This window comes from Miniopterus schreibersii, assembly GCF_964146895.1.
Source record: "Miniopterus schreibersii genome assembly, chromosome: 17".
Taxonomy (NCBI): Eukaryota; Metazoa; Chordata; class Mammalia; order Chiroptera; family Miniopteridae; genus Miniopterus; species Miniopterus schreibersii.
In genome coordinates this window covers 28,359,375-28,385,125 of record NC_138117.1, presented here as the reverse complement: position 1 = coordinate 28,385,125, position 25,751 = coordinate 28,359,375, and the positions used below count along the sequence as shown (strand labels likewise).

General features: G+C 41.9%; 1 protein-coding gene across 23 annotated transcripts in view; it reads left to right on the top strand.

The window, feature by feature from the left end:
* Positions 1-5,497: 5,497 nt before the first annotated feature.
* STAU2 (staufen double-stranded RNA binding protein 2) overlaps positions 5,498-25,751 on the top strand; it is a 218,321-nt gene continuing 198,067 nt past the window's right edge. For 3 of the 23 annotated variants that reach the window (XM_081116638.1, XM_081116648.1, XM_081116644.1), the window contains exons 1-2: positions 6,263-6,388; positions 13,870-13,926. In XM_081116638.1, the coding sequence (XP_080972764.1) occupies positions 13,909-13,926 (18 nt within the window). In that variant the 5' untranslated portion in view covers positions 6,263-6,388; positions 13,870-13,908. Of the gene's footprint in view, positions 5,843-6,262; positions 6,389-13,869; positions 13,927-15,126; positions 15,162-16,486; positions 16,542-25,751 lie in introns of those variants that run through there. The other 20 variants (XM_081116632.1, XM_081116645.1, XM_081116643.1 and 17 more) reach the window with 15 other exon arrangements.

Below are 25,751 nucleotides of genomic sequence, written 5' to 3'. Positions count from 1 at the left end.
ATGGAAAAAAAGCATAGTATTTCCTTACTAATACCTCTGTCACCAGAGGTATGGATAGATAGTCCACACCAACCAATCTGACACTAACAGGTTGGGGGGAGTGCAGACCCCACAGGTGAAGTAAGAGCTCAGTCCTACAACACTGCCCCACTCCCCCCACTTCAGATGTCAACTGCAAGTCCGGTGGTCACCTGTGCTTCTGACCAGCTGCCTATAAGTCTAGGGTTCCCACCACCCTTCCCTCAGTTTTCGATGGTCTGCTTGAGTGGCTCACAGAACTCAGGAAAACACTTTACTTACTAAAGTATGGGTTTATTATAAAAAGGTAAAATTCAGGTGCAGCCATACTGAATTGAAGAGATGCGTAGGGCAGGCATGGGGGAAACAGAACTTCCAGGAATTCCACCCTCCTCGCACCTCAGAGTGCTTGGAAACTTGGAGTTTCATTTTGTAGGCATGACAAAATCACTGGCATTGGTGATCTCCAGACCCTCCCTCTACGGAGTCCAGGGGTGAGGCTAAAAGTTCTAACCCCCTAATCACCTGGTTGGTTTTCTCTGCAACCAGAGCTCCCATCCTTAGGGGCTTTCCAAAAGTCCCCTCATAACACAAACTCATGTGTGGCTGGAAAGAAATTTGATAACTAACAAAACAGTCGCTTTTTTTTTTCCATAAGGAGAGGTGTTGCAATCTTTTTTAAAGAACATTTTTATTGAGTTTTTAGAGAGAGAGGAAAGGAGAGGAAGAGAGACAGAGAGAAAGAGGGAGGGAGAGAGAGGGAGAGAGAGACACATCGATACATCGATCGGTTGCCCTGACTGGGGAATTGAACCTGAAACCTGGGTATGTGCCCTGACCAACAGGGAATCGAACCTGTGACCTTTCGGTGCACAGGCTGACGCTCAACCAACTGAACCACACCAGCCGGGGCAAAACACATTTACCTTTAATACTCTGTGGCTAGTTCAGGAGCTTGGAACAAAACCCAAATATTATAACAAATAATGATCCTACCTTATCACTTAGGAAATTACAAGGGTTTTAGGAACTCTGTAACAGGAACCCTGGACAAATACCAAAATAAATATTTCTTATTATACCACAACACCACACTCTTCCATCCCTAAAATCTAATGAAATGCATGAAACAATGAAACAAAACAATTTTATTTTCCCCAGAAGCTCCACTGGGCAAAGCTAAACTAATCAAAGATTTGGAGAGAACTTCCCAGATTAGGCATGAACAAAATGAAAATTATGTCAATCATTGTAGCAATAATAATAGTAATAATAATAATAATAAGATGGATCATTGTATTCAAAAGACAGGAAGAACCCAGGCTAGAAGAAAAACAATCCACTGAACAGAAGAATACTTTCTGTGAGTGCTTTGTACTATAGATAAATGCAATATAAGTAAATACTGTGGGGGGAAAAGAAACTTTCCTCTACCTTCAAGGTTCTTTCTGCTGATCTAATAATTAGATCTACATAAGACAGATTAACAAGAAAAAAGTAGCCTGGCAGATGTGGCTCAGCGGTCAAGCATCCACCTACGATCCAGGAGGTCGAGGTTCGATTCCCGGTCAGGGCCCATGCCCAGGTTGTGGACTTGATCCCTAGCAGGAGGCAGCCGATCAGTGACTCTCTCTCATTGGTGTTCCTATCCCTCTCTCCCTCTCCCTTTCTCTCTCTGAAATCAATAAAAAATATATAAATAAAAGAAAAAAGTAACCAAATTTAATATATATGTTTGCATGGGAACCCCACATACATAGGCGAGTGAGAGGCCTACCTACATGAGAGGTTCAGGGACAGAAAGTTAAAATGAAGTGTATCTGGTATCCTGAGCTAAGGATGAGGTCAGGTGCTTCGGGGCTTCAAAGGGTCACTGGAGGACGGTAAGAAGAGATGTTCAGTAATTAGCAGTTTATCCTACCATGTAGATAGCTCATAAAAAGTTATTTCTGGTGATAACTCTTATTATGGGCAAATTTATCTTAAGCCCACAGGGTCTTTGTTGCCTTTAGCTCAAAATAATCTGCATACTATGGAGGCACATCTTGGGGTGATTCATTCTGAAGCCCTACAGTACACATTCAATAAAAACCCAACTTACAGATAATAAAACAAACTGAGATGAAAAAGCAGATTGTAAAGCTGTCTCATTTTGTATTTTAATTAAGATTGAAATTGAGACTTGACCAATGCCAGTTAGAATCAGGATATTTGAATATAATTGAATCAGATTTCTGGCAGGGGGGAAAGTGTAGATGTAACCCCCCCCTGAAAATTGAGATATCTAGAGAGAAGATGATAAATATGAAGGAAAAGTTAATATAAATATAATTGGTTTCCTATTATTTTTTATTCAAAAGTATTTGTTGAGCCCTGGTCAGTGTGGCTCAGTTGGTTGAGCATGGTCCCATGCACCAAAAGGTTGCTGGTTGGATTCCCGGTCAGGGCACATGCCTGGGTTTGGGGCTCAACCCCCAGTAGGGGGCGTGCAGGACCCATCGAATTGATGTTTCTTTCTCTCGCCCCCCCTTCCTCTCTCTCTAAAAATCAATTTTAAAATCTTTAAAAAAAATTTGTTGAACACTATGTTTTAAAGAACTTAAAAGAAACTTTGTACAGTTTATTGAATAAAATTTTGTTTCCTTACTTTCAATGACGGTATTTGTAATGTAATTTATTGTCGCTGGGTTTGTTTTTTTAAAAATATATCTTTATTGATTTCAGAGAGAGCAAGGGAGAGATAGAAACTTCAATAATGAGAGAATCATTGATTGACTGCCTCCTGCACACCCCCTACTGGGGATCGAGCCTGCAACCTGGGCATGTGCCCTGCTGCGAATCAAACTTCGATCTCCTGGATCCTAGGTCGATGCTCAACCTCTGAGCCACGCCCAGCTGGGCATTGCTGCTGTTTTTTAGTACAATGTGTGGACAGCTGATATTTTGGGAAAATATTATTATTATGGAAAAAATTATTTAGTTCCAAGCAGTCAATCTATTAGTGAACACACAAATACATTAGGAATATCCAGAATGTTATTCTAAGAGGTAAAGCATTTGGAAGTGTTTACTTCACACATCGATTCGTTCATTCATTCCTCTGTAAGTTCTGTGAGGACAAAGACTTTGCAGATTTTTTTAATTGCTATATACCTATGGGCCACAAATAGTACTTGGCACATAGTAGGTACTGAAGGAGAGCAGAATACGTGACCCCTAAATATGCCATTTTGGCATGTGGATTATTTTGAACCGAAGGCAATCAAGACTCAGCAGTCTCAAGAAAGACTCTTACATCTGCCTTAACTATGTAAAAGAATTTAGATGGAGGGCCTGGTCCAGAAAGAGAGCTATTACCAGAGATACCTTTTATCAAGACTTACCTGAATGGCAGGGCAAACCTCTAATCACCAAACATCTGCTCTTCTTATTTTCCTGTGAATTACTCTCCTCCCCTTTGAAGCCCCAGGCCCTTATCCCATTCCTTAACTCAGGATGGCATACAAGCCTCAATTACTTGCCTTGCCCTTGGGTCTCATGTGTTTATGGGCTCCTTTATGTAAGTAATTAAGTTGGTTTTTCTCCCGTTAATCTGTCTCATGTCAATTTAATTATTAGACCAGCCAAAAGAAGAGTGGAGAAAAAATTTCCCTTCCCAATAGTACTCAATAAATGTTTGTCAAATTCATGAATCCATTTATTCTACCAGCATTTACTGATCACAGTAGGCACCATGCTAGATGCTGCAGAAGTCGTTGTTGTCTTCAAAGAGCTGAAGGTGTACTAGAGGAAACAAATATTGTGTAGTGATGAACAGACGTTCAGATATAAGCACATAAAGGAGAGCAACAGAGGGTGGGGCTGGGGGCTAAATGAATTTTACAGGAAAATAGGTGTCAAGAAAAAGATGACATAGCTAATAAGAAAAGAGAAGACATAGCTAGAAGAGAAATTGTGATTTGTGATTCGGGAAGCTGTCCCATTCAAATTGCTTAAAAATGACTGACCACGATGACTTTGAAAGCACTATTTTTTCTGACAGTTGAATATTTGACTGCGATGATACTTGTTAAAGATGCATGGATAAATTAGTTGCTGTTTTAATCAGCTGCCAATAGGACCACTCCTCTTTAACTATCCATTATTTTTGACTTTTATGCAGATATTTCATTTTAAAGTAAAATCTTAAGATCATAGATTTATGTGTGATTTACCACAGCGCTCAGGTGATTCCATGTACTGATGCGACATACCTTGAGAAATTGAAGGTGCTGATTCAGGCTTAAAAACAATGTTCTCTCTGATCATGGTGGCTTCTAAAAATTCATTTTATTTTGGGTTTAAAGGTAACATGTCCATGGGCTCCTAGTTAGCAAGTGGAGAAACAAAGACTTAAAATCAGTTATAAGAAAAAGTTAGAGCTGAGATAAAGTTTTCAATGAACTTTAATGATCTGTATAAAAGGGAATAAAATTTCTGACCACTTCAGAGTCATTTCCAAAAACATAAATTCACCCATTTATTCCAAAAGCAATTACCTTTACTTGCTTGCTGTTAGATGCTGGGACTGCAAAGCTGATTGAGACAGAGCCTGAGTGAAGACTGGCTCGAAAACAGACTGACATCTGCAATGACAGAGAAGAGAGTCAGGAGAGTGCTGACCTGCCCAGGGGAGTTAGTGCCCCTCAGAAGGGTGGTGTTGGAATGACCTGAAAGGGTGACTTGTTCCTTGGGGAGGGGAGGGTGGACTGCAGGCAGAGGTGGGAGGCTTGTCCCTTGGTACTTTGGGGGTAAAGGGCGTGCATTCCTTCCAAACATGGAACAAGTACGTGTTTGAATGCTGACTAGATGCTAGGCTTGATCAGCGAGAAGTCATTGATCAAGGACTAGTGCAGATTTAGGGAGCATGCCACATGTTAACTTTGAGGGACTTGGCAAAGGTGCAGAGAGAAAGGCGCATAGGAAAGTTCTAGGAGGAAACATATCCGTAGCTCATACCTCACCACGTGAGACCTACGCGTGCCAGGCCCTGCGTAAAGGGCCTTGTATACAGTATCGCACTTTAACACATATTATCATATGCAATCTCCTGTTGAACAAAAGAATAACTGACTCATTGGGTAAGAAACATGCAAATGCATTATGAGGCCTAGTTATCTACTTCCCGTGCCCTTGCTTCTAACCACACACTCGACTGTCTGCAGCAGCAGATAAGACCACCATTGGTTTTAAGTGATGCTGAAATCACAGGCCTGGTAGACATTTCTCAGGTGAACTGATACTGGGGATAATAAGGCGAATGGATACGTTTTCGAAAACCCAGACTATTTCTATTTTTAGACTTTACTGTCAGATTTATTTTCGGTGCCATTTACTAAACGAAGTGCGGAATTTCTTTGGGCTGAGCTGGGGTTAAGTTAACTGGGCACCAGGAACCACATCAAAACCAGGACGAATCAGGAAGCGATTCGAGTTTCCTGGCATTCTTGCTTCCACAATCTAGGATCTAGGGCGCTTTTGTAAAACGGTCCTCATTTTTGGTTCCAAGGATTTCTTTTTCATGCGACCACGTAAGATTTTTTTTTGGTCGAGGAGGACGTGTGGCCACGTTGCCGATTTTGGGGAGCAGGTGACTACCGATCGCTGGTGTTTCCTGGGCGAGACAGCGGCGCTCCCCCTCCCCCTCCCGCCCCTCCTCCCCCGAGCCTGGGAAGGTGCAGGATCCGCTAGACCGTGCGCCGCGCAGCGCCGCGGCCGGAGCAGACGCGGGATGGTCGCGCGTCCCCAGCAGAGCCGAGGGAGGCGGCCGGAGAGCCTGGGGAAGGTACGCGCGGGAAATCCGGGCGCGGACCGCGGTCTAGAAAGAGCGGAGGGTCCCCGGGCGGGAGGCGGCTCCGAGCGCAGGTGTGGAAGCGGCTGCCCCGGGCCCACGCCTTGCAGCGCGTGGCCGGGACCCGGGAGACTGCGGACGCGGTGCGCTCCCCGTGCGCTCGCGCGCCCTGGTTCCTGAGGCCGGGGGACGGCCCCGCGCCCGGGCCGACCTGCCGGCGCCGGCGCCGCGGCACAGGGGCGGCCGCGCGGCGGAGCCCGGATGGCCGCCAGGGGGCGGGAGCGGAGCCGCGAACAATGGCCGCGCCGGGCGCCGGCGGGCGGGTTGGCGGGCGGGAGCGCGCGGGGGCGGGGGCGCGCGGCGCGGGCCCGGGAGGGCGCGGCGGGAGCGCCGGGGAGGCGGGGGGAGGCGGGCGGAGGCTGGGGGCGGGGAGCCCGAGGGGGGGAAGCCGGCGGCGGCGGCGGCGGCGGCCGAGCGGGGTCAGTTCTCCGGAGTGTTTGCCAATGTTGGAGCCGTCCGCCAAGCGTCCCTGGCCAGAAGGTAAATACCCGGCCGGGGGGCGCCCGGGAGGCCCCGACTTCCGCCCCGCCGGCGGGGGAGACAGAGGGCGCTGGGGAGCCCCGCGGGTCCGAGGCGCGCGGCGAGCCCGGGGAGCCGGCCCCTCGCGGCCTCCCCTCCCCCCGCGCCCCCTCCGCGGGCTCGCTCCCGGCGGGAGGGGGAGGGGAGGCGGCGGCGGGGGCGGCGGGGCCCGGGAGGGGGCGAATGAATGGGGGGGGCGCGCGGAGGGGGTGGAACGACACAGGTGTCGGGAGGGGAGGAGCCGGGAGGAGGCTGGGAGCCCGGCACAAGTGGGGCGCCGGGGGGGGGGGCGTGGGGGGCAGGAACCCCCGGAGGGCGCTGGAAGGTGGGGTGGTGGGGGGCTGGTGGGAACGGCGGGAAGAGGGGCGGCGGGTGCGGCGGCGGAATGGGGGAGAGGGCGGGGGGAGGGGAGGGGGGAGGTGTGATGGGGGAGGGGTCTGCGGGGAGTGGGCCTGGGGGCGCTCCGGGGGCGCGGCGCGGCCGGGGCGCTCGGGGTACGGGGGTGGCTATTTCTGTATAATGGGCAAGTGGTAAAGACGTAACACGCCGAAAGGGGCAAGGTAGGTGGGGCCGAGGGCGCAAAATAGATCCTGTGACGGGCCAGTTACGCCGGGGCTCTGCCGAGGCTCCGCCGCGGTGATGGCTCGGCTTAAAGGGGTGGCCGGCAGTTAGTGACCTTGCCGGGGCGAAGGGAGTTGGGCGAAGAGACAAAGATCAGTTACGGAGCCCTCGGTGTGTGGGCAGCGCCGCCAGCCCTTCCTGCGAGAGCCGGGGTTCGGGTGGGGGCTCTGCGGAGGCAACCGGGGAGACGCGGAGCTGCGATTCTTGGGGGGGGGGGGGACGGGTAGAATGGCCTCGGGGTTCTGGAAGTCCCTGTAAAGATGTGCAGAATTTTGCATTTGTGAATACTTTTGTTTGGAAAGCCCCCTCCGCCCCCCAAAGGTTGAGCTACTTGGGCAGGGAAGGGCCATTCAATTAGGAGAACGTACTAAAGGATTTTAAAGTGGGTGGTTCCTGCGGAAAGGAGAGAGATGATCCTTTAAAGGTATTTCACTGCTAGCTGAAAACCTGTATTTTTAATGTTTTGCTTTCACAATTTTGGTGCACTTTTGCCAAGCAAAATATATTCTCTTCTGATGCATCTTTACGTTTTAAGAAACCGTGGTAAATACTTGAAATCAAAATTGTGATGGGCAGGCAGGATGATAGTAACCTTGTGGGAGAAAAGATTGCAACATTTCTCCTGGAGGATATTTCTTCCTCGTCCTTGCTTTTAAGATGGTTCAAATATACTGTTTGTTAATTGAGCTGCAGTGTGTGTGGGGGAGAACATATTTAATAAAACCATCAAGACCAAGACATTCTGCATCTCGATTGTTTTGTGACCCGACAAGTTTTTCATTTTTCAGTTTGTCTATATTTTCTGCAAACCAGAGATATCACATATCACTTGAATTGTAGATTTGCTGCATTTTGTAGCAGGCCTGTATTAAATTTTTGAAGCACTTAGGCCAAACTATGGGGTGTGTATGCTTTTTTCTTTCCCTGCTATGGTTTCAACTCAAGTCCCCATTGCCATGTTTCATTACATGGCAGTGTCGTTTGAAATTTATTCCTAAGCGATCATTAGTTGATAGGATATGCTGCATATTTCCTCAGTAATCATTAATTTTTTTCTTTAAAAACTCTTGTTTTGTATTTGTAAAAATGTTGCTGTATAATCCAAATATGTATTGTTAACTTCAGATAGAAGGCCATACAATTTTTAAGTTTTCACTTATTATTTGGAAATAATTTCAAGCTTGCAGAAAAGTAGCAAGAATAGTACAAAGAACACTTATGTAACCTTTACTCAGATTCACTTGTTACTGTTTTACCTGTTTAGCACCTGATCTCTCTACACACACATAATATCTTTTTCCTGGACCATGAGGGTAATAAATGTCGTACATCATGGGTCTTTATTCCTAAGCACACAGCATGGAAGACCATATAACTTGTACAGTTTAGCTTATTTACTTGCCTGGAATGCAGGTCTAGGACAGAGTGGCTTAGTCTGGTTTTCAGCAAAGATAAAGGATTTCAAAAATACCTAAGATGGCCATCAGACTTCTTAGTATATAAACAACACAGAGTGAGGCTGAGTGGTTTTCCTGCCTTAGGATCAGGTTCTGGAAGATATAATTGGCCAATATGGGTTTTTTTGGGTTTTGTTTTGTAGCTAATCTCTTTACTGCTATTGTTCTGTCTCCTTTTATGCTGAGTATCTGATTATTTCTGTGTACAGGTCAGAAAGAGAGGGAGAAATCTAGATATTGTAAAATGGAATTGGTTAATATTGGACCAAATAGAGATATGCACAGTATGATCAAATCATATAGGTATATTTTTGCCTCTTAGTACTAAAGAAAATATTAGCTGTGTCTGGAATTCATAATAATTATAGTTTATATGTTTGCAATTATTTGATTTTGAATAAATCCCTGAAGTTCTGTAGAGGAGCCTTGACATTATGTTGTCCTAGAGCTCATGCCCTTTGTGACAGGAACATTTTTAAGAAGTTTAGTCTTTATTTATAACCAAATACATAATGAAGTGAAGAGGACTTTGAACCAGACCATATTGAGTTTTAATCCTAGCAACGGACTACAGGAAAGAAACCCAGCTTCTAGAGAAATGGCTGTAACACCAACACTTACAGTGCTGAAGTTTGAGTTAATGTAAAAATGGCAAACCATGGCACCTGGCATGTAAAATTGGTGTCTGATAAATGTTAGTTTCGCTTTCTTCTTGGCTGGTGATATGTGGTGTTTTTTTGTTTTTTTTTTATTTTTTATTTTTTATTTTTTTATTTTACAGGAAAAGCTCATGGAGTGAGACATCTATATACCTAGAATCTTTCATAGGCTCTTAGGTCATATTAAAATTCATACTAAATTGTTTTTTCTTTTTAACATAAAAGCAGTGCTTTGGGACATGCCTACTTTTAAAAAGAAATGAAAATGAAAAACATTTTTTAAACACTTTATAAGGACCCCATGGCTTTTTTGCAGTAAGGAGCTTTGAGTTGATATTTAGCTTTGCAGTAGTTTGGAGTCTAAGAATGGGAATAGGACATGTTTTTGCTTTTCACATGGTCAAACACATTTAAGTGAGGATTGTGGAATGGGTGCTGATATAAAAATTTATAGATAGATTAATATTGCCATTTTATAAAGCAGTATTTAATTGTTGAGGATCTTACAGATTTATGCCCTTCTTTCAGTTTATCAGATGGGCCAAATGTAATTCATACCAAAAGCAGTGAGTCTTATCAGCGGTGCATTTCAGATACGTGCTGCACCTCTAAGTCCTCATGGGCAGCAAGTCTTCTCCACTTAGTGTCCTCTCTCCATAAACCGCCCGCCTGTTTTCATTGAGTAGCTGGAATCTGAAACTTCATGTTCTAATGTGCTTGACTGGGTACCACTGTAGGGCATTTTTGGGGCATGGGGATAGGTTTCTTTAGCTGTAATTGGAATGTACTGTAGCTAGAAACTTTTTTGACAGAAGAGGAAGAGGTGGGTTTTATGAAGCCATAGGCGGTGTAAAATTGTTCCGCAGCCCTGCCGTTGTGGCTCAGTGGTTGAGCATTGACCTGTGAACCAGGAGGTCACAGTTTGATCCCCGGTCAGGGCACATGCCCCGTTGCAGCCTTGATCCCAGTAGGGGGCGTGCAGGAGGCAGCCGATCAGTGACTCTCAACATTGATGTTTTTTTCCCTCTCTCCCCCTTCCTCTCTGAAATCAATTAAAAAAAATATTACAAAATAAAATTGTTCTGCATTTTACTGATATGCCTTGATATTTTATCAAATTGTTTCAAATATAGGATAGTGCACCAGGCATGTCTTTGAAGAAGAAATGAACTGTTTAAGGATATGCCACTGTGGGCATTCTGAATTGTCCACGGTATAGTTGTGAATTACAAATTTTATATTGATGTAAATCTGATAGAATTTGCTTGTGAAAAAGAATAGGTTCAGAATGTTATCCAGGTACCTCACGGGGTGCTGGGATAGGTATTAGTTTCATGTTTTAATGTATACAGATTTTTTTTTTTTTAAAACATATCTTTATTAATTTCAGAGAGAGGAAAGGAGGGGGAGAGAGGGAGAGAAACATCAATGATGAGAGAGTCATTGATCGAGCCCGCAAACCGGGCATGTGCCCTGACTGGGAATCGAACCCCGATCTCCTGGATCCTAGGTCGTTGCTCAACTGCTGAGCCACTCCTGGCCGGGCCAGATCTTTATTTTATAATTGTAAAGAAAAGGATTACAGAATATTTAAAATCGCATGGTCATTTTTAAGCAAATAGGTGCTTTCATTGTTGTTTCTTCATAAAACTACCTCTTTATATCAGAAGTTGAGAACCTCAAAGTGTATGCCTGTATCTTACTGTGCCTGCTTCTCAGAATTATCCACCCGTGTTACCAAACTCGAATACTGAAAAAACACGTGCAGGTCTAGAGATAAGCATTTGTAACTTAGAGGTTTACATTAAACAAAAACAAAATGGGATTTCTTAGCTTTGGTGAGTGCTTACTAAATAATGTTAAATTCTAGAAAGTAAGGGACACTAAATCACTGAGATACTTTTGGTAGTTTGTTTACATTTTAACTTCCGAATGAATTGTTTCCAATAAAAAAAAAATGAAAATTGGATGGGTCTGTATTTTTAGTTAGAGCTAGTATGTTTTAGTATCATTTGAATAATGCTACACATTTTAATGATTTCATCTTTTGTATAAAATATAAATGTTTGTTTTATAATTTACCACTTTTCAATTCTTTTTTTTAGTCTTCACCTGAGGATATGTTGTTTTTTGTTTTTTGTTTTTTTTAAATTGATTTTAGAGAGAGAGGAAGAGGGGAGAGAGAGAGAGAGACATCGATGTGAGAGAGAAACATTGATCAGTTGCCTCCTGTACATGCCCCCACTGGGAATCAAACCCACAACCTAGGTATGTATGTGCCCTGACTGGGAATTGAACCTGCAACCTTTTGGTGCACAGGAGGACACTCCAACCAACCGAGGCACCCGGGCAGGTGCCACTTTCTAATTCTAATGGTACTCATTTGTTCATGTTTAACAGGGAATTAATTCTTTTTTGGCCTATCTAAATATGTTAATATCTGAAGCATCATAGGATTATAGAATTCTAGAGTTGAACTGAACTGTCCTATTTATTGTTGCATAACAAACTACCCCAGAAATTAAGGGCTTAAAACGAGAAACATTTATTATCTCAGAAATCTGGGTGCAGCTTATCTGGGTGCCGGTGACTATGAGGTTGCAGGCAATCTGTCATCGGGGCTCTAGTCTCATCTGAAAGTTTGACTGGGGGAAGATCTGCTTCCAAGCTTGTTCATGTGGCTCTTGGCAGGATTCAGTTCCTGGGGGATACTGGACTGAAGGCCTCAGTTTCTTTTGGGCTGGAGGCCTCCCTCAGTCCTTTGCCATGTTGGTCCATCCAAAGGGCAGCTCGCAGTATGACAGCTGGCTCTTCTCAGAGCAGTCAGGTGGGAAAAGCAGGGCAGGTGACACCCAAGATGGAAGTTACAGTCTTTTTATAATCCAGTCTTCGAAGTGGTATCTGGTTATTTGTGCTGTTTTCCATTTGTTTAGAGGCTGCCAACCACAGAGACTTTAGTTTTCTTGTAAAGATTTCAAAAAAGATGAAAGAAAAAGATGCCCAAGATCCATAAAGTAATTTACCAAGGCTCAGAGGTAACCTCTTGAAGAGCTTGGACTAAATCTCAAATTCATTGGTACTCAGGCCTTGTACTGTTTCTATAACAGACTATTCTCTTGAAAAATATCAAATTTGATGCAGACGCTGAGGTCACTGTTGTAAGAAATGTATTAAAAACTTTCAGAGTCATTGAGAATTGACCCCAGTTTGTCATTTCGGAAAAAATGGTAGCCAAATGCGCTCACACGCACATTTATAATTGGCGTATATGTATGTATTTGTGTGTGTATATGTGTGTATGTATGTTTCTCATGAACCTTGGCTTCTGAGGGAAAGTTTGATATTCACATTTTACAGCATAAAAATTTATGCTCAAGTTATTACATAACTCTTGTGCTGTACCTCAAAACTTTATTACTGCTTTTTAGATAATTTTTTTTGGGGGAGGGTTGTGTACATTATTTTTTTATGTAAACTTTTCCCATTATAAGATCCTGTGATACATTTGTTTATAAATTTGGGTCCTCCTGCCCTTCTTTTGTATCTATTTTTATTTGTTTTTTATTTACTGGTTTGAGAGAGAGAGAGATTGATTTCCTGTTCCACTTATTTATGCATTCATTGGTTCTTCTTTTTTTTAAATATGTTTTTTTAAATTGATTTGAGAGAGAGAGGAAGGGGGAGGAGAGAGAGAGAGAAATATCAATCAGCTGCCCTCCTGCACACCCCCTACTGGGAATGGAGCCCGAAACTGGGGCATGTGCCCTGACCGGGAATTGAACCGGCAGCCTCTTGGTGCATGTGATGATGCCCAACCAACTGAGCCACACTGGCCAGGGCTCATTGGTTGATTCTTGTATGTGCCCTGACCAGGGATCAGACCTGCAACCTTCGCATATTGGGACAATGCTCTGATCAACTGAGCTACGTGTCCAGGACTGGTATCTGTTTTTAAATTAAGTGTACAAGAGATTTGCTACATGAAAAGAAATACAACCATGATGAGGTCAGACCCAGAAGGAAACAAATTCAGATGTAACACTGGGATGTGTCAGTATGGTGATTTTCCTTTTGAAAAATTCCCTTGTGAAATTTTAATGTGCATGCTATTTTTATAATGGTGATAATAAAACCTCAAACAAAAAAAATCCAGGTAGGTAATCTTACTGTGTACTCTTTGTTGTCACACCTATTTTATGTGATAGGGGATGGGAACAAAGCCTTCTTAAACCTCATTGGAGCAAGGGGAGTCTATATTAAATATTAATCTGAGTATTAAATATGGGGAAGTATATATTAAATATAAACTTTTAGATAGTTTTAAGTTTCATTTTTGCTGGAATGGTCTTAGAACTCTAGATTCAGATTTGCAGACAAATCTTTGTTCAGCCCAGATCTGCACTGTTCAGTATGGTAGCCACTCGTCACATGTGCTTATTTAAGTTTCAGTTCATATTAAAGAAAATTAAAAATTTAGTTTCTTGGTTGCATTAGCCACATTCCAAGTGCTCAGTAGTCGTTAGTGGCTAGTGGCTGCTGAATTGGACAACACAGATATAGAACATGTTTTTCATCGTAGAAAGTTATATGCCGATCGAGGCCTACTCCATTTTATGTTTGATTTTGATCATGGACATGTATTTCAAGTGCTCATTGTTGAAATCACCAGCTAAGTTGAGCTTATTTCTTTGTTTCTATTTTCCAGTTTTTGGAGCCGTGAGGGATACCGCACTATTGTTTTAACATGCTTCAAATCAATCAGGTGAGTTTGTGTTGAGGCCTGTCATACTTGCATGGTGCTTGGGCTATAAATTGTGGAACGTTTTTACTCAGCTTTCCTATAACCATAACCTGACCACTGCTTTATAGAGCAGTTACATTGCCATCTATTCTTTATAGGCAACAGTGCAGGGCAGGTTGTTTAAGGATTATAGCGATAATCCCAAGTGGTGATAACTTTCAGGAGCATTGTGCGGGCACAGCAGGTTTGCTGGTTCTTTTTGATGTCACATCCCTCCAGGACTGGTTGCTGTGTTCAGAATGCTTACAATCGTGATCTGTCTTCAGTCGGTGGCAGTTCTGTGGACTGAAAGCACTTCTAGTGACAAATCTTGTGAAGTAGGTGTATCGGTGTGTTAAAAAAAGGTTCCTTTTCTAGGGCACTGGAAAAGGCTAGAAGGAAGTGCTCTGCTAAATAAATTATAGAATGCTTTCGACACACTGAAAGAAATATTTTTCTTGGGTCTTGGCATTTCTCCAAGATCTTTATACTCTTAATCTTAACCTTTCTGAACAAATCGGGCATTGTGTCATAACTGTCATATTAGAAAACATTTTGTTTTATTTCACATTTGCATATCAAGAGGAGAAGTTTAAGTAGATTGCAAAATCTGATTGCAAGAAGTAATTTTTGTGTGATTTGAGGAAGTAATGCAGGTCTCCCCCCTTCCCCAGCCCCCCACCAGCTTACTTTGCCTAGGGAATGTACAGTTCCTGTGCACCGCACACCACCTCTAATGACTTCCAAGTTTACACCTGGTCTAGGCCTCCTCTCTGAGCTCCAGAATCACGTAGCAGTTATCAACCTGATTTCTTCACTTGGATGTCTTTATATATCTCAGATTTAGCATGTGCCCAGGAAACAATCTAACTATTTCAGTTATACCAGACTGTTTCAGTTCCTTGTTTGGGCAAGGCCATTCCAGCTGCCGGGCCTCCACATAGAGTACCTCTGCTGGACTTCTCTCTACTTCCCCTGGGCTTGGGCCACTTGACAGGTCTAGTATTTGCTCTCCTAGCACCCTGTCTGCCCTGTTATTTAATGACATCCTGACATTTCCATGACATTTAAATATGTAATTAGTTGTTTGATGTCTGCTTATTGTAGATATATGTTTATATATCCTGTTAGCTGAATGCTCCATGAAGGCTGTGACCTTGCTTATTTACTCTTGTATCCCAGGTCCTAGAAGACTTCTTGTTGTGTATGGTTTCCAGGTATTTGCTGGATGAGTGGATGAATGGTGCAAGGCTTGTCACGAAAGCAAGGGCATCTGCATTCTTTTCAGCAATACTCACATAATTGTGTTGTCAGTTTTGGTATTATATGGTGCTAGCTCTACATAAATGCCATTAATGTAAAATCTCTTCCTCATGCAAAGTTGTTCTTTGATTCTTTTCCCCTTGCACTAGAAAATTCTCTTGTGCAACAAATACTGCTTTCATCAAAGACATCATGAATGCCAGTTTAAAGGCATCTCAAAGCTGCACTGTGCTTAGGGCTTCCTGCACTTCACAGTGGCTGTGTGTGAATCCCCCTTGGATGCGTTCACAGAGCTTACGAGATGTGACTTGCAAACTGTGCTGTGTGACGTTGCTTCTAAATGACTGTATGGACAGCTGCCGTTAATGAGTCCAATTAGAATAATTTGTTTTATATTCTGTACACAGATGGAAATGATCATTTTATGCCAGTCGACATCTCTGAAAATTATAGTTCATAAATGAGTCCTACTCAGGACTTACTAACTGTGGGTGCTGCTGGTCGTGTTGAGTCAGGCACCATGAACTGTTCCTAAGTGACGTTCTGTATGGCCAGCGGACCCCTGGGCTTTGGCTAGGAATCATCCTTGGTGCCCGCAGATACACCTGCTTTGTGTGTAATAGATATGTATCCGTAGACTCACTCAGGACCCTCTCTTGTTATTGAATAAGTGTTATCCCCCCAAATGTCAAGACTGAGGGGAAAAGTTAACCTAACTTGGATTGTAGATGTGATAGAGAAGCCCTAAAGTCACATGGAATTCTTCAACTTCTGAGAGATTTCATGTTTGGTCATTTTCATGGTGACTGCTTTTCCTGTAGAGGGAGTATTCTGAGATAAATGTGATGAAAGGCAGTTGAGGCTGACACTCCACTTGGAGCAGTGGAGGTTTTCACTATGTGATTTCAACACTGTCCTTAGGGTTAGTACTAAATTTTCATTTGGGAGGTCATTTAGTTGTCTTAAAATGCCTGAATAGTACTAAATTCTTCCATGTGTGTTCCTAGTACTAATTAAAACCTAGGCTATTGAATACTAAATTATTTTATTTTATTTTTTTATATTAACCCTGCCTGGCGTTGTTATTTGGCAACTTGGGAATGATAACATGTTCCATTAGAATAATGACACTTCTCCCTTTAAATTAGTGCTTCTCAGTTTCACTTTTGTCTTTCAGGAGTGTGTGTTGTTATCTATGTGCAACTTATGTAGAAAAATGAGGTGCAAAAAATAAGCAAAAAGAAAAACTATCATAAATAATTCCACTATTCTTTTACAGAGACAATCACTGCTAATATTTTGGGGTGTATACTTCTAGATATTTTTCTACGCAGGTATGTTTTTGTGTGAATATATGTTATTTTTAAAAACTGAGAGTATACAACACCTAATACTATGACCTGATAATCATAGTTTAGAAGCACTAAAACCTATTTAGTCAAATCCTTATTGTTGGACTGATTTTATGTTATAGTTAGTGCCACGGTGATTTCTTTTTTTTACATACATCTGTATTCCTTGGTCCATTATTTTCTTATAATTAATTATTAGAAATGGAAATACTAGTCAAAGGGGTATGTAGAGTTTAAAGATACTTAATGCATAAATACCAAAAATAACAAAATTACATTTCTTAGAAGTTTATTAGAATGACTGTTTCCTGACGTCCTTGACACATTTTCAGTGTTGGCCAATCTGACAAAAAGTGTTGCTTTCACTTGAATTCTTATGACTTGCTACATTGGTTCTTTCAGTTTTGTCTTTTGTGAATTGCTTACATGTGTCCACTGGTATCTTTTTTTTTTTTTTATAAATAAAGTTATTTTGATGACACCCCTTTGAGAACTTTCTAAGCTAGTATTTATAGTTGTTGCTTCATATATTTTTTATTCATTATTCAATAAATAACTAATGGAAACCTATGTAGGAGTTTGGTATAGTTTTGAGTTTTCTCCTTGATCGTTAATTATAAGTCCCGTAGGGAGAGGAAACCCACCTTAACATGAAGCTGTAGCCAATAAAAATTCAGAAGGCACATGTGCTGTGAAATAATATGTTAAAATGAGTGGCTGACGTGGGGCAAATTTTTGGGGATTAGTTGGTGAGGCACACTTGACAGGGCGGTGTGTCCGAAGGGTTGGGAAGTCTATATTAGGCAGCTGGAGCATTGGGAAAGCCCAGACGGGATTAAGAGAGTTCTGATTTAAAAAAAGTGCTAAGAGTTAAAAAAAAAAAAGAGGTCTAAATGGTTTCTTTTAAAGAGGTTTGGTAGGAGATGCTGGGAACATAGATGCCAAGAGGAAGCTCTCAGGCCTGACTCAAGTGGAATGGGAGGGCGGGTAGGACAGAACAGAATTTCGGGGCCCCCGACAGGGGAAGAGGGAGCCAGGCCTTACACTGCAAGAGTAAAGCTGCACCAAGGTGCCCTGTAAAGTGAATATGCCCTTAGGAGCCCAAGAAACAAAGGCCTAGAGTGTAAGGGATAATGATTCCTATCTCACAGGTTTGTTGTGAGGAGTAATTGAGGTAACAAAGGCAGCATGCTTAGTGTTGGTCCTGAGACTGTTGCTGCTGCGATGGGTATTGATGAGTATTGGTCTGTCTGTCGATGGGTATTGGTATGTCTGTCGATGAGTATTGGTATGTCTGGCGCTGTTGCGGTCTGGCTCTGATTGATGAGGAAGGCGGGCGTGCAGGTTGGTCTGTTTGGGGGAGTGGAGCACTTGGACCTTTCTCCAGACCGGGTCAGCTACATGCGCTCTCCTTCCCTTTCCTGCCACGGGCACCAGGAACTCTATTGTTTTGTCTTAAAACCAGCTGCTACTTACTTTTAGTCATTTTTTTATCCAAGTCTAGTTGTGGGTAAGATCTACAATCTGCCCATTTCTCTCGAAGCCGCAGGAAGCAGTCTACAGTTAGGGGGTTGAAAAATAGTAGACTTCTCTGGGAACGTTAGCTGCCGTGTTGGGAATAGACCCACGGAGAGGCCTGCGCCGTGAGGGAGGCCGCCTGCCGGCAGCTGGCAAGGAACTAAGGCCTCTAGCCTCAGGGTGTGACTGAGCCTCCTTTGAAGCAGATCTCCCAGCCCTTGTCAGGCTTTTTCAGCCCTGGACTACTGACTGGCCCACTGACACCTTGACTGCAGCCTCATGAGAGGTCCTGAGCCACAACCACCCAGCTAAGCTTCAACTTGATTGATGACCCTCAGAAACTGTTAGGGGTGATTTGTTATGCATCAGTAGCATATACCTTTCCTTTACAAACAACTTGAGAACATATAAATATGTCAACAGTGGTTTTTAGACACTAGATGACAGGTGGCAGCAAACTGCAATCCCTGAGAATGGAAACAAACGAGATAAGCCCTTGTGTTGCACAGTTTACAGTAGAGCCATGAGGTCGTTCACAGGCTGCAGTGCAGGAGGAAGGACCAGAGCAGAGCCCAGTCTTGTTGAGATAGGAACACAGATAAGAGTTTGGGAAGCCCAAGGTGGTGAGAATTGCAGGGCAGAGTACTGGGGGAAGGGAGCTGTGAGGGGCAGGTGTATTGAGTGTACGTTACAATCGAGGTGAACTCAAGTGTGCATGCATGCTGGAGATCTGCAGAGGGCTCCCCTTCAGCCTTTGGCTGAGTTTTGATCTGTGTGTGGTGAAAGGATCTACTGAAAGCCAGGGAAGGAACTATTGGAAAACAATTTTTGGAGCTCACAGAATGCTGGGAATAGTTTATGTCTCCACTTGTCCACAGTGTAAAGACCTTGTAATACATGGGGCATTGGGAAGAGTCCTCAGAAGGCTTCAAGTGATCCCAAGTAACTTAATTGTGTGCAAGAACAAAGTCTGACACTATGTAGAGGAATACAACACAATTCAGAACGCAACAATGTAAAGTTTATGGTTTTTGTCATCCAGTCAAAAACTAAAATGCTTGCCTCAGCTGTAGTAAGGGATAGAACATCGAGATAGGAAATCAGTAAGGAAACAGAGGACTTGAACAACAGTGTAAACCAGTTAGACCTAACAAACATAGAAAACACCCAGCAAAGCAGAATACACATTCTTCTCAAGTGCCCACGAGACTTTCTCCAGGAATAGACCATATGTGAAGCCACAAACAAGTTTCAGTACATTTTAAAAGATTGAACTCATACAAAGTATCTTCTCTGGTCAAAGTGGAATGAAGCTAGAAATCAGTAATAACAAAGAATACTGGAAAACTCACAAATATGTGGAAATTAAACAGCGCACTCTTAAATAACTGACAGTTCAAAGAAGAAATCACAGGTGAAATTAGAAAATAGAGATGAACGAAAATGAAAACACTGTACATATAATGAGATGCAGTGAAAGCAGTGGGAAATTTATAGCAGCAAACACACAAAGCAGCGACTTTCAACCTTTTTTATCTCATGGAACACAAACTAATTCCTAAAATTCTGTGGCACACCAAAAAATATCCTTTTTGTCACTCAGAGCAAAAAAAAAAGTATAATTTTGATTTATTTGCTGAAAGAATAATAGTAATTATCTATACTTTTTGCTTCAAAGTGGCTTTGTAAAAAACCAGGTGCCTATACTTGTATATAAGGATTTCTGGTACCAAGAATTAACCAATCAGATGCAACCTTATTATGGGATGTGACTAATAAGATGCACCTCTGTTATATGACCTATATATTTATGGTTCAAGAGAGGGCATTCAAACCGGGTGGCTATTGTTGTCTTGGCTGTTATTTTTTATTTGACAATCTAAGGGAAAAGAGGTCCGTGCCCCTAACTAAATAGTCAGGTACTGCATGCTTTAAAAATTCTTGTGGCACAGCGGTGTGCCGTGGCACACGGGTTGAAAATCACTGACTTGAAGAAGAAAGCTCTAAAACAATCTAACTTTTCACCATTAGGAAACTGGAAAGAAGGAGCAAGTTAAGTCTAACACTAACAAAGAAAGGAAATAATAGAGATTAAAGTGGAGATAAACAATAGAAGATAGGAAGTGGTAAAATAAGCAAAAGCGAAAGTTAGTTTTTGAAAAGATCAACAAAATTGATAAACTTTAACAGGTGAAAGGAAAAAAGAGCAGAAATGCATGTAACTAAAATCAGAAATGAAAGTGAGGACATGATCACTGACCTTAAAGAAATAAAAAAGCTTATAAGAGATTACTATGAATAAAAACAGGAAAAAGTTGTATATCCTACATTAAATGGGCAGATTCCTAGAAATACTGAGTATGAAAACTGACTCAAGAAAAAGTGGAAAATGTGAACAGATTGAATCAGTAATAGAAAAAACTCCCAAACAAAGAAAAGTCTGGGACCAGATGGCTTCACTGGTGAATTCTACCAAACGTTTAAAGAAGAATGAACACCAATCCTTCTCAAACTTGCCAGAAAAATAGGAGAGGAGAGAATACTGACTTACTCTGAGACCAGCATGCGCTGATACCAAAGCCAAACAAAGACCCAGGAGAAAAAAAGAGAAGATTTTCTAAGTGGAATCATCTAGTATTTGTGCTTTTTTGACTGACTTATTTTACTTTGCCTAATGTCTTCAAGGTTCATCCACGCTGTAGCATGTATCAGAATTTCTTTTTTAATGCTGAATAATACTCTGTTTTATGTATCTGCCACATCTTATTTACCGAGTCACACCCATCAGTGGGCACTTGGGCCGCTTCGGCCTTCTGGCTGTTGTGAATAGTGCTGCAGTGAACGCGGGTGTGCAGATACCTGCTCAAGTTTCTGCTCTCAGGTATTGTAGGTGTATACCCAGAGGTGAGATTGCTGAACCTTAACAGTAGTCTATGTTTAATTACTGTTTTCCGTAGTGGCTGCACTATTGCACATTCCCACCAAAACCAAACCCCCGCTTCCCACAGTCTCACCAGTACTTACTTTCACTTCTGCTAATGGCCATTTGAGTGGGTGCGAAGTCGCGTCTCGTGGTTTTGGTTCACAAATAATGAGGGCCAACTGTACATATGGCTGTTTATTTAGATGGAGATAGAAGTTCAGAAACACGGATCTACGCATTCATTTGATGGATGTTTGGCTGTATGGTCGGAGTTGGAGGATTGGTAATAAGGAGGTCTGTGGGAGAAGGTACGTGGATGGGTGCAGAAGAAGAGGGTGTTTGTAGTCTATGTAAATATTCCCCCTAAAGAGCCACTTCAAAGGAGACTCAGTAAATGGATGGACCAGATGACTCGTTCTGTAGATGTCAGTCATTTCCTTTTCCCAGCAACCCTCTCCTTGCTTAACAGGTTCACATACGAAATGGCCATGGTCATCAAGCTGGAGGGTGCAGGTGCACACAACAACGTGGACTGCCTCCCGTCAGCACTGATGTAGCTAAAACCGCCGTTGAGGGCCCAGTTTGCACAGAATTCCTGATGCGGCACCATTCCCCATAGAAACTAGCCACTGGTGGCGGGTGGATTACACGGACCTCTTCCGTCATGGAGGGAGCAGCAGTTTGTATATTCTGTATATGGATTTGCCGCCTTTGACCACCACATCCATGGACACCTTGGTTCTAGTCTTGGTATTTCATACAACAATGCTCTGACCAAAGTTGATGTTACAGCAGAAGATGCAGCAGTGTGATTATGCACATGTGATTTTCTGGTCTTGTCATGGACTTACAGAACATTGAGGTGGCCTGCTAAAGACTCCCTTATAGTGCCAGCTGGGAAACACTGCAATGCTGGGGTGCTGTCTACAGGACACAGTATATGCTTTGTACCAACCACAGTGCTGTTTCTCCCACACGCAGAAAACTTGGATCCAGCCATGCTGAGGTGGAAATGGGAGGGATTACTTTCACTATTGCACAAAATAACCCAGTCACAAAAATGTTGCTTTCCATCCCTGAAACTTTGGACTTTGATCGCTAGAGATTGTAGTTCTCAACGAAGGAATGCTTCTTTCCTGGGAAGGAATGTATTAGGGAATACAGCGATAGACTTAGAGGCTGTGACTGCCGCTCGGGCTTTTTGGGCTCCTCATACCATTGCAACTACAGGTGAAGAAGTAGGTTACTTTACTGGCTGGTGTGATTGGTCCTGATCACCGAGGGTAAATCGGATTGCGTCTACAGTGGTGGCATGGAAGACTATGTATGGGAACTAGAGCATTCTCTGGGTGCCCTGTCGTACTTCCACATCCAATAATAAAAGATTAATGGAGGACTACAACAACCCAAGTCTGAGTCATTTCACAGTAAAACACCCCCGCCATAAGGTCCTGGCTGAGGGCAAGAAGAACATAGAATAGCTAGTGGAGAAAAGAGAAATAGTAAATATCAACAATGGCCTTGGGATCAATTACAGAAATGAGGGCTCTAGCAGCTATGAGTGCTTTCTTTCCTGCTTGTCATGTATGTGTATATATTGCATCTAAGGAATGCTGGTGATGGTTAAATTGACATTTTAACCTCTATATTACAGTATATGAGGCATGTCTGTGGTCTCTAGGACTAGAGGTGGGCTGAGAAGAGAATCCAGCATCATCCAGGGTGATGTTACTGACTGGTGGGGCTTTGTGGGTCCATTTTTGGAGAGAAGGTGTATCCTCATTTCAGCAGGGCTGTTGGTCCTATTAGGATTAAGTATGATGTTGTTCTTGAGTGGCATTTAATTATGAGTGGGAGGGCCTGTGTGGATCTTTGAATAGCCAAAGGGGTAGGCAGTGTTAGATTATGTCTCTGGTCTCTAAGTGCTTGCCCTGGCTATTTTTTCTTTTCATCTTGATGAAGAAATTTGTATACATTTTTATAAAATAAGTAAAACCATGCCTTATGTTCTACAAACAAATAAAAATAAATAGATTTAAGTCTCACAATTTGATAAGTACATTAAATGTAAATGATCTAAACATTCCAATCCTATTCATAATTGTCCTGGACATCTAGCTAGTTTAAGAACAGGAGATAAACGGTACTGTGATTGGAACGCAAGGAAGAAAACTGTCTTTATTCACGGATGACCTGATTGTTCATGTAGAAAAATGTGATGGAATCCTATAAGAACTAATGAATGAGTGTAGTGAGGTTGAAAGATAAAAGATCGATATACAAAAATAAGTTGTGTTTCTCTACAGTATCAAAAATATGAAATAGTTATAGATAAATCTAGTCCTAGTTTTTCCTGCTGCTCCCTCCTGTGCATCCTGTAGTGTGCTGATGACCTGCTTGCATTTGTCAGAACGTGATGTGTTTTATTTGCTTTCTCCTGCCGGTGTACCCTGGACAAGCCTGGACTGTCTTCTCCCCTTGCTAACTTGGTGAATTCCTGTTTTCCTTAACTAATCTGATTACCACCTCTTGAAACCTGCCCTTTTACTTTCCTTTCACCCACCGTGTTCCTGTAACAGCCTTATTATGGTACTTACCGTGTTGTAGTTTATATGTTGGTTTCTTGTTTGTGTTTTTTCTTGTACGAGGCTGTGGCTTCTTTGGGACCAGGGTTTTACCTGTTGATTGAAAACTGTGAGCTACATTATTTTGGTCTAGTTTGGAGATTCAAGCCCCAGAGGGTGCAGGACATTTTATATCACATCTGATAATTTTTTAGTGGAAGATGAACTCTGATGTTGTAATAAGTCATTGGAAAATTAATAAAAAATACATGTTTTATGCAGAATATCAAATAAGTATATTTGTATGATAAACAGAATATTTTAACAGAATATTTTAACTCAGATTATTTTAGCTTAGAAAGCCGTTAAAAAGAGGCTTATAAAAACATATCACTGTTTTCATATTTGATGACAGTATTTTAACAAATTGTTTATAATCATAATAATGCGTTATTTAAAAAAAAAATTTTTATTGATTTCAGAGCAAGGAAGGGAGAGAGAGAGAGAGAAACGTCAATGATGAGGGTCATTGATCAGCTGCCTCCTGCATGCCCCCTACTGGGGGTTGAGCCTGTAACCTGGACATGTGCCCTGGTTGAGAATTGAACCCATGACCACCTGGTTCATAGGTCAACTCTCAACCTCTGAGCCACACCGGCTGGGCAATAATGCATTCTTATCATTGTTAACTGTGTCTTACGTCGTCTCATTTAACTAATACCATCATCCAGGAATATGAAAATAACGATTATTTCTATTTTACTGTCCAGGAAAGCAAGATTTAAGTACTTTCTCTAGTTCCCATAGATACCAATAAGTGCAGAGATATCCAAAACAGGCTGTTTTGCTCTCTCAAAAGCAGAGCCTGATATTGTGAAATCATCACCATTAACTATTTTACTTCTGAGTAGGCGTCTACTCTTCCAGCCACCAAATTCACTTGAAGCCTATTTCAGAATGGCTTCATTGAGGACATTCTTAGCAACTGTGTGTGTGTTTCTCATTTTTTGACCTGTTGACTTTTCAAAAAAGTGATCTATAAATTAAGTTTATAGATCTCGATTTTTATAGACCAGTTTTATAATTTTACAGATGCTTTATCAAAATTTTGTTTTAATTTTTGAATTATCACTCTATCACTGAGCCATGTCAAGCAGTTAATAATAATAAGATTTCTGATTAAATAGAGGAACAGCTTTTTAAAGTTTTAATCATTTTGTAAAACAGTTTCAACCAGGACTAATTATTTCTAAATTTACCAGCTTGAAGCAGTTGGATTTTAGCTATAAAGTTTTATGAAAGTGAGGTCTTGTATACCTTTCACAGCAGAACTTCAGTCACACATTAAAACGTTTCATTGAATTCACATTATTTTTATGAAGCAGAAAGTCAAAATTAATAGAATGTAAGTTTAATAGCATGTTATTAGTTAGCTCTTTTCTATAATATATTTAAAGCCTGTGCTTTTACTGTCAAATTGTCACGTCCTGCTCGCAGTGTTCCTAGGAGTTTTGCCATCGTAACAGATGAACATGCGGCATTGCTGAGCTACGAAATTGTACAGTAACAGTGTAAGTGCTAGTTCAGTGTTATGCGCCATCAACTGATTCTTACCAGACTTTAATATTTTCTCATTTTTAACAAACTTGTTATTTTCCGTTTTGCTTTATTTGCTATTCAAGTAACCGTGTTATCTGTTGTACTTGAGTATTTAATGGCATGGTATGCAGAGACCAAAATTGATCATAGCCCCAGGTCACCTTGTGTTTGATACAGTGACTGACTCTCTGGTACCCTTTATGAAATGTTTATTTGAGCGCTACACAACCGGATAAATAAAATGCAGGTTTCCTCAAACTCTCTTGACTCACTCTTGTCTTTTTTTGTTGTTCCAAACAATAATGATTACTAGTTTTTGGTTTTGTTTTGTTTTTGGCTTGCAAGCCACTTAGAATGGCTTACTTGTAGAATCAGTTGTCATCTGTACTGGTCCTCTGGTTGGTTGCTTAGATCTGCTTTCCTTTTACTTAATGTCCTATTAGGTGTTTATGTAGTTTTCTTATAAAGCAGTTTCTTAATCATAATGATTGTGATCAAGTTATTTTACGAAATTATTGGTCTTGTAAAGAGTATTAAAAGGTTAAAAGAAGACTATTTTCTGCATTAAACATTGCCATAGAGCGTTTA